This window comes from Natator depressus, chromosome 1 (genome assembly GCF_965152275.1).
Source record: "Natator depressus isolate rNatDep1 chromosome 1, rNatDep2.hap1, whole genome shotgun sequence".
Lineage (NCBI taxonomy): Eukaryota > Metazoa > Chordata > Testudines > Cheloniidae > Natator > Natator depressus.
This window is the reverse complement of record NC_134234.1, coordinates 262,902,449-262,912,234: the sequence shown is the minus strand read 5'-3', so window position 1 is coordinate 262,912,234 and position 9,786 is coordinate 262,902,449. Positions and strand designations below refer to the sequence as shown.

General features: G+C 44.7%; 1 protein-coding gene across 3 annotated transcripts in view; it reads right to left on the bottom strand.

The window, feature by feature from the left end:
• Positions 1-5,135: 5,135 nt before the first annotated feature.
• BLTP3B (bridge-like lipid transfer protein family member 3B) overlaps positions 5,136-9,786 on the bottom strand; it is an 88,497-nt gene continuing 83,846 nt past the window's right edge. For all 3 annotated transcript variants that reach the window (XM_074941828.1, XM_074941827.1, XM_074941829.1), the window contains 2 exons: positions 7,331-7,512; positions 5,136-6,380 (listed from right to left, as the gene is read on the bottom strand). In XM_074941828.1, the coding sequence (XP_074797929.1) occupies positions 6,252-6,380; positions 7,331-7,512 (311 nt within the window). In that variant the 3' untranslated portion in view covers positions 5,136-6,251. The remainder of the gene's footprint in view (positions 6,381-7,330; positions 7,513-9,786) is intronic.

Below are 9,786 nucleotides of genomic sequence, written 5' to 3'. Positions count from 1 at the left end.
AAACTGGCGCAGGGAGGCCACCGCTTGCTGGATAGCCTGGAATCAGGTTACCGGAAGGCTTGCCCTGGCCTACACCTTGTCCAGGACCACCCCCTATGAATTCCACACTCTGCATGGGTACGAGCGTGGACTTGGGGACGTTGACCAGGAGCCCCAGCTCGCAGAACAATCTCAGGGCCACCTCCACATGGCCCCGCATTTCCGCCTCGAATCAGCCCGCCAGGAGCCAGTCGTTGAGGTATGGGTACACCCGCATTCTCTGCCTCCATAAGAAGGCCGCCACCACCGCCATGCACGTTGTGAACACCTTGGTGCCGTGGCTAGACCGAATGGGAGAACCACAAACTGGTAATGTTCTTGGCCCATGGTGAAGCGTAGGAACCGCTGATGTGTTGGGTGGATGGCAAGATGAAAGTACGCTTCCTTCATGTCGAGGGCAGCATACCAGTCCCCCGGATCCAGGGATGGGATGATGATGCCCAGAGAGACCATGCGGAACCGGGCCTTGACCAGGAACTTGTTGAGCCTGCGCAGGTCTAGGATGGGGTGAAGGCCCCCCTTTGGCCTTGGGGATGAGGAAGTACCGGGAGTAGAACCCCTTCCCCCTTACGCTGTGCGGCACCACCTCTACCGTCCCCGCCTCTAGCAGTGAGCAAACTTCCTTCTCTAGGAGATGCTTGTGAGAGGGGTCCCTGAAGAGGGACAGAAAAAGTGGGTGGGAGGGAGGCGAACTGCAGCAAGTACCCGTTCTGCACCATATGTAAGACCCAACGGTCTGACATAATGGTGGACCATGCATGGGAGAAATGGGACATGCAGTTCAGGAAACAAAGGGACGGATCTAGTGACTGGTCTGGTACGCTATCCTCGAGTGCACCTTCAAAAGCCTGGCTTAGTGCCCGGCTGGGGTTTGCGCTGGCCTTGGTTCTGGCCCAGCACATTATTGTTACTATTGTTGTTGTGCCGTCACCTGTTATCCCGTCTCGCCTACGGTAAGGCTCATGCCTATGGCGAGGCTGGTCCTGGGGTTGAGGGGCAGCCTCATGTCTGTCTGGTCCAAGAAGAGCCTGGACCCTTTGAAGGGGAGGTCCTGGAGTGTATTCTGGACTTGGAGTCCTGGAGCCACGCCGAGCGCCTCATGGCCACCCCTGACGCTATTGTTCTAGCTGACGCATCTGCCAAATCGAGGGAAAGAGGTCTTGGCTACTGCCTTGCCCTCGTCCACCAGGGCCGTGAACTCCTGTTGGGAACCTTGCATTGTCCTTAAACTTCCCCACCACCACCCAGGAGTTGAAATTGTGCCTGTTGAGGATGGCCTGCTGGTTTGCAATCCTCAACTGAAGGCCCCCAGATGAGTACACCTTTCTGCCAAAAAGGTCCAGGCGTTTCACCTCCTTGGCCTTAGAGGCCGGGGCCTGCTGTCCATGGAGCTCCCTTTCGTTTACCGCTGAGACCACTAGGGAGCATGGACTCAGGTGGCAGAACAGGAACTCTTAGCCCTTAGATGGGGCAAAGTATTTATGCTCCACTCCTTTGGCCGTTGGAGCACTGGAGGCCAGGGTCTGCCATATAGTCTTATAATTGGACTGAATGGTCTTAATGAGCGAGAGCGCTCTTCTGGATGGACCTTTGGGGCTCAAAATGTCCACCATGGGGTCCTCCTGCTCAACCATCTCCTTGGTCTGCAACCCCAAGTTTTGGGCGACCCTGCGCAGCAATTTCTGGTGGGCTCTATGGTCTATCGGTGGAGGGACGGACTCCTCTGCACCCGCCACCGCCTCATCGGGGGAAGACGAGGAGGTTAGCTGTTGCTCGACCCCCTCTAGTTGGTCCTCCTGTTCCCCTTCTCCCATGGGAGGGGCCTCCGGCTCAGGCTGGGGCAGGAGTCCATGGGATGGCACCGGGCTGAGCAGTCCCAGGACGGTGTCCTCGAGCGGCACACCATTGCCGGCTTACCCCTCGACGGCACCCGAGGTATGGGTGCCAGAGGGTTCTCCCCATACGGAAGGGGCTTCGCCACCGACAGCTCGATGAGGTCCTTTGCAGCCTCGAAGGTGCCAGGCATAGAGGGCTGATCCGTTATGCCCTCGAGCCCATCGTCCGCACTGAGCTCACTTAGGTCTGGGCTCGGTGGGGCTTGTGCTGCCGGGACCGCCGGTGTCAACACTGGTACCACGACCTTCCCGCTCTAATCGGTGCTCGGGACCTTAGGAGGCGCCGGCCTCCTGTGCGGTGAACGACCGCGCCTTCCTTTCAGCTGCGCCGGGGGCCGCACCAGGAAGGACGAGCGGTGCTCTGGGGCCAACAGTTTAGGGTGTCTAGCTGGTGCTGGGTCTCTCGATGGCCCCGGGGCACTACGCACTGAGGAAGCCTGAGCCGGTGTCGGGCGCTCCGGGCCTGGCGGCTGCAATGCAACCTCCATCAACAGTTGCTTTAAACGAAAGTCTCTTTCTTTCCTTGTCTTAAATGCCTTGCAAATCCTACACCATTCAATTTTATGTCCGTCCCCCAGGCAAAGTAGACATGAGTCGTGGGGGTTACTAACTGGCATAGGTTTGCGGCACGTGACGCAAGCCTTGAAGCCATGGGCCTGCGGCATGCCCCGCAGCCCGAGGCAGATGCTGGAGGCCTCCAAGCACCTAATGACTTAAGTGTCCACAATAGGTATGTTAACGAACTGATAACAGCTACTCTAAAGGCTAAGGGACTGCTCTTCTACGAGAGAGAGAGAGGTTGTTCCAATGCCACCACGGACGGTAAGAAGGAACTGGAGGGGGTCGGGCCGGCGGAGGTACATATGCACAGCACAGTGGCCCATACAGGAGCCACTAAGGGAAAAAGTTTCCGACGCTTGTGCACGCGGTCCATTCCAGCTAATGTGGAATGGACGTGAACAAGCACTCAAAGAAGAACTAAAAGTGAGTTAAGCTGTACCTCTTAGCCTAGTTATTGGGCATTCAACACTATTTTTAAAGATGGTGGATTAGCATTAAATTTATTCGAGGCCAATTTAAATTCACATGAAAAACAGCAAATACAGTCGTGGCAACTTCAGCCATGAGCCCTCTGGAGTCAATTTTCAGTGTGAATTTCATTTTCTCCCCCCCCCCCCCCATGCCCTCATCCCCTTCATTAAGGATAATAGAAGGTCATTCAATGACTAAAAGGCTCAAGAGACTCTGCTGCTGATACAAATTTTAAGACTAGGACTGTGGTGGTTTACGAATGGTAGCAGAGCCTTGAGCACGAATTACAGTTCTGTACTTAATCTGAGGCCATCAATTGCCATTTATAATTTAACATATTAAGGCTTAGTTTTTAAACTTTGTAATTTCAAAAATTAACAAGTTAACTTTCCCTTCACATGATTTCAGTAGAGAACATGGATTTAAATAGCAGGATGTTATCCTTCTCCAGTAACATAAAATACACTGTAGAACGCAGCACAAACGATACCATATCTTTTAAACTGTTCCCAGACACTGCCCATTACTGTGAACCAGCTCTAAACATTCAGTGTTGGAATGCAAATGGAGCAGGGCCAGAATGCCAATATTCAGTATTGCCACATGCAGCTTTTTAAAGTGAAAGAAATTGCCTTGTGCTAGCAAGGATGTGTTTGGCATTGCTGGTTTATTCCTTCTTATGGTTTATAATTAACTATACCTTAAAGCAGAAAAGTACTCCTCCAAAACCCAGCAGCACGTTAGCAGGAACTCTACATTTCTCTCTCTCAGATATTTGGACCAGATCCTTAGCTGATGTTAACTGGCCTAACTCCATTAACTTTAAGCAGATTTATACCAGCTGAGGAGCTGGTGAGTTGAGTCTCAGACTATACTATCAACACTTCATTGTCTTAGTACATACCCTATGATTTATATTTAGTTTCTCCTTTTGGGTCCAGTCTTGAATTCATTTTTAAATTCTTACTCAGGCAAAACTTCCACTAGAGCATGGAGGCTTCACCAGCGTAAGGGTTTCAGAAGGTGGGCTTTTAAATAGTGTACAATCCACTCCTTTCCTAAAAATTCCTAGTAAAAATCATAGATTTTAACCAACTATTTATATCAGTGCAAATTCTGTATTAGAACATAAGAATGGCCACACTGGATCAGACCAAGGGTTCATCTAGCCCAGTATCCTGTCTTCCCACAGTGGCCAGTGCCAGAAGCTTCAGAGGGAATGAACAGAACAGGGAAATTATTGAGAGATCCATTCCCTTTCATCAAGTCCCAGCATCCGACAGTCAGATGCTTAGGGACATCCAGAGTATGGGATTGCATCTCTGACCACCTTGGCTAATAGCCACTGATGGATCTATCCTCCATGAACTTTTCTAATTCTTTTCTGAACCCAGTTATAGTTTTGGCCGTCATAACATCCCCTGGCAACAAGTTCCACACAGCTTGACTGTGAGTTGTGTGTTAATTTCATTGGGTAACCCCTGGTTCTTGTTTATGTGAAAGGATAAATAACACTTCTTTATTCACCTTCTCCACACCCTTCATAATTTGATAGACCTCTATCTTATCCCCCCTCAACCGTCTCTTTTCTAAGCTAAACAATCCTGGTCTTTAATCTCTCCTCATATGGAAACTGTTCCATACCCCTAATCATTTTTGTTGCATCTCTCTGTACCTTTTCCAATTCTAATATATCTTTTTTGAGATGGGGCGACAAGAACTGCATGCAGTATTCAAGGTGTGGGCATACCATGGATTTATATAGTGGTATTACGATATTTACTGTCTTATTATCTATCCCTTTCCTAAGGGTTCCGAACATTCTGCTAGCTTTTTTGACTGCCACTGCACACTGAGCAGATGTTTCCAGTGACTCCAAGATGTCCTACATTAAACTTTAGTTAAAAACAGTTCAGTAGTCTGAATATGCAAAGTCAAACCATGGGATAATAAAGACTATGCAGATATGCAAACAAATCTATCAAACAAAACTTCCCTCAAATATCCTATGGTGCAGAAACAAAAAGTGTAGTATCAATTAAAATGTCTTCAGCTGCCAGATGCAACAAAGGTCACTAATTAAATTATTCAGTGAATTACATCTAGCAAAAACAAAGTCTCAAAGGAATGTACATGTTTTTGTTTGTTGTTGTTAAAATTGATAGAAGCACACTCTAAAAGTCTGTATTTTGTGCTTTTTTATTTATACATTTGTATCAGTTCTTTTAGCTGAAAATTATAGTTCAATTTGTACAAATCACCCAGTTTAAACTGCATAATTACATTTTCATGTAACTTCAAGTTCAACAGGGTAATTAATAATTCTCTAAAGTTTTTTTTCAAACACAGAAATATACAATTTATGAACCTTAGTAAGTTTTTGTTTTAACAAATGAACAGTTACATATTTAAATACATTGGGCGTGGCTGAGCCATGCAGCATGTGGGGCAGGGGTGTGTGTAAAGATGGCTAAAGCTCATCTTGCACAGACCCCTGATCTGGTTGCTGTCTCTGTGCACGACAAGTCCTTCTGCATGGGATAGAACAGTTTAAGTGATGATCTGAATTACACCAGACTGCAATACCCACAATAAAGCAAAAGACTCGCCTGGCAGGGGTATCCAATGCTACGATCCTTGTCCTAAGGTCCCAATCCTTTACCCAAGTATACCAGCAGTGGAAGAGAGCCGTGTATCTATGCCACAGGAAGATTACTCTTAAACTTGGTGATCCTGCCTGGGCTAGTTACACTGGCTTTAGGCCAGTTTGAGGCCAATTATATTAAGTTTTAATGGCCAGAGAATGGGATCCATTCAGTTTATAGTGCAAATGTAATCTCCTTTAAAATATTTGTTAACAGTAAACTCATTAAATCTTAGTGAATAAAGATACCATATATCAATGCTGCATGGCACATATTTTACTCAATTACTCATGTAAACATCTTCCCTTCCCCTTGAACTATCTCATTATCAGATCGGTTCCCCAGATAACATTTCCTCTGATATTATTACAATTAAGAGGATCATATCCTTGTTGTTAGGAAAATTAGTAAAGTACAGTATAAACTGATTTTTCCTGCATCACTGCAGTTTAAACAGGGCTAAACAGAAAAACACAATTGCAGTGTCTAATCCTAATCTTTCGTAAATTCTCAGAATAGTATTTATTCCACAAATACGTTGTTCTATGCTCATGTCAAAAGACTGTCTTCCACTAATTCACAAACAGTATTTAAATACAGCCCTTCTTACTCCAGTGCAATCTTTGGAACACATTATCCACTACTGTTGATGTTCAATAGTCATCCTCTTTATACGATGAAGCAGAGTGTCTTTTTCCATGTGGACCTCAGCCAGAGCCATTTTAGCCTTGGCTAGTTCCTGTTTAAGACATTCGTTTTCTTCAATAAGCTGCAAGGATTAAATTGAAAAAGAAAGGTATTAGTCTGTGTACTGGCAACTTTCTCCTGTCAAAGTAACATTTACAAATGCTGGGCCCAGATGCTCACCCTGCTAGCTGGGGGGCAGCTTTGATGCTGTAGGATGCAGTGGAGACATGTTCTGCAGCTAGGTGATTAGCTCACATTTGGTGACAGTGCAGCATGAAGCGGGGGTTGATGCAACAGTTTGCTGCCAAGGCAAGGTGCCCACTGTGAGCTCCTTGTGTCAGTCCCACCCTTAATCTAGTAGCTGGATCTCTGGTGATGCATGGGCTAGGCTGATTGCCAGTTTTGGGGTCTAAGAAGGGACTTTTACGATATGGCAAACTGCTGAGTGGGTTCTCACCTGCCACCCAACAGCCAAGAGGTATGGTTTGGAAAGTTTACATCACAGTTTCAACTTTGGCAGGTTCCGGTGTGGCTGGATTAGGAAAGGTGTGACTGAGCTGTTTGGGTATGAGTCCTGGGCACACATATTGCATGGTGAGGCAATATGCCTCTATGTCTCATGCAGCTGGTGGCTCAATCTCATTTTAACCCTCCCACCTCTGGTGTGAAGGATGAATCTCTGGGCAGGCTTGAGGCTATAGAGGGGGCATGGCCTTCACACTCCCCCTAAGGTTTGTGGTATTCCCGGGACATTGGTACCAGTTGAAATCCACACTGGAACAACTCTGCCGGCTATTTTGGGGTGGGTACCCCAATTAGACAATAGTTTTAAAGTTGCATCCTCTGCATTGAACCATAGTATGGTGTCTGTGCCTTGTTGTTTCTATGTTCACACAAAAACAAGTTTCTCAAGAAAAATGATATTCTAACAGTCAAAATATATAATCTGTAACAATTAAACAGTTTTGACTGCTTATTACTACAATGCAATTTAATAAAACTAAAATAAAATTAACTTAGGTTTATCATTACCTCCTCTCTGAGGAAGTCAGCTGTAGCCCATCTTGATGTAGAAGGTCTGGGGATTTCTGGAGAAGTCTGTGTGGCTTGAGACACATAATCCTGCATTTTGTGTCTGGTAACGCCACTCACTTGCTGCACTGTAGCACTCGATTTCTTGTAGTTCAACACATCATTGCTTAGTGTTTGATTATCTGTTTCATAGAGACACAGCAGGAAGTTTGAAATGTTTAATTTTTATTGAATCTTGTTAATATTGAATTAAAACGGCCAACAAGTATAATTTTAACATTAAGTATAACTATACCTACATCTTCTTGTCAATATCACATTAAAATAAAAGGTATACATCTTGGAAGGGAGAGAAAAGGTGTGCGTGTATATATATATATATATATATATATATATATATATATATATGGCAGCTTAAAGAAATAGTAAATATGAACAATGTCAAAATCATCATCATGGAAAAATTATTTTAAATGATTAGTTAACTAAACATATAGAAACTAACTATTCAAAAAAATCTAAATAATATTTTAGACTGGGATGTTCATATGCATGTAACTTGCACTGAAGTCAATGGGAGTTTTGTCTGTTAATAGTAATAAAATAATAAATAATAAATAATAATAATAATAATAATAAATGTGTATTACAATAGTGCCTAAGGGTATGTCTAGGCTGCAGTTAAACACCCACGGCTGGCCAGTGTCAGCTGACTTGAGCTCATGGGGCTTGGGCTTCGGGGCTGTAAAGTTGTGGTGTCGACAATCAGGCTCGGGCTGGAGCCTAGACTCTGAGATCCTCCTGCTTCCTGGTGTCCCAGAGCGTGGGCTCCAGCCTGAGTGTCTACACTGCAATTATACAGCCCCGCAGCCCAAGTCCCATGAACTCAAGTCATCCGCGGGTTTTAACTGAAGTGTAGACATACCCCAAGGGTTCCAGTCAGGATGGGGCCTGTACTTACATATGAAGACAAGGTGTGAACCAGGTCCTTAACACAAGACAATTTTAAATATTTCCAAGTTTAACATTAAAGAAACTTTCTTCCATTTAACATGATTAAAGATACACTCGAGTGTTTAATGTACTTGCAGGCAGGGCAAAATGAGAGGTGCAGTTTTTTAGTAATCTAAATCTTCATAAACATTTCTCTCTAAACTACATGAATTTGCCATTGTATTAAAAAAAACATACTTCAGGGTTCATGACTATGTATACAGATACACATATCTCTTCATTGCTGAAGGTACTTGACCTCCACTTTGGTATCCACTGCACCTAAGGCGTCTACACCAAAGGATTAGGGAAACATAAGAGAACTTTATAACTTAAATAAATTTTACCCAATGGGGAGAAGGATACAAATGATTGAAAGAGACCTTAGAATTGTATATTTGCACATACAACAACACTCACAGTTTTCAGTTTTGAAGCATCTAAGATGACTAAGAAGCATAATTCTAATGTGCCAGATGATGTATAACACAAAAATATATGCAAGCTATCCTCACTTTATATAGGTGGATTCATTAAGTATCCGTGCAAGGTAAGTGGTAGAAGTCTTTATTGCCATGTTATTACACTATATACAAACAAATCATACTGCATATGTCCACACACCCAGACAAACTACGTGTTTGTACGCAAATGAGTGTATGCACACAGGTATGTTTTTCATATGTAACAAAGAGATTAAATCCCAGTTTTAGATGCAAATGTCAATGCAATCCTTCCTATGGAACTGCTCTAGTACCTCCATAATACACAGAATCACAAGCAGATACTTGTTCTAGACAGAGAATTTTTTTGTTTTGAACTACATCTGATAAGGTATCATAGAATCATAGAATATCAGGGTTGGAAGGGACCTCAGGAGGTCATCTAGTCCAACCCCCTGCTCAAAGCAGGACCAATCCCCAATTAAATCATCCCAGCCAGGGCTTTGTCAAGCCTGACCTTAAAAACTTCTAAGGAAGGAGATTCTACCACCTCCTTAGGTAACGCATTCCAGTGTTTCACCACCCTCCTAGTGAAAAAGTTTTTCCTAATATCCAACCTAAACCTCCCCCACTGCAACTTGAGACCATTACTCCTTGTCCTGTCATCTTCTACCACTGAGAATAGTCTAGAACCATCCTCTTTGGAACCACCTCTCAGGTAGTTGAAAGCAGCTATCAAATCCCCCCTCATTCTTCTCTTCTGCAGACTAAACAATCCCAGTTCCCTCAGCCTCTCCTCATAGGTCATGTGTTCCAGACCCCTAATCATTTTTGTTGCCCTTCGCTGGACTCTCTCCAATTTATCCACATCCTTCTTGTAGTGTGGGGCCCAAAACTGGACACAGTACTCCAGATGAGGCCTCACCAACGTCGAATAGAGGGGAATGATCACGTCCCTCGATCTGCTCGCTATGCCCCTACTTATACATCCCAAAATGCCATTGGCCTTCTTGGCAACAA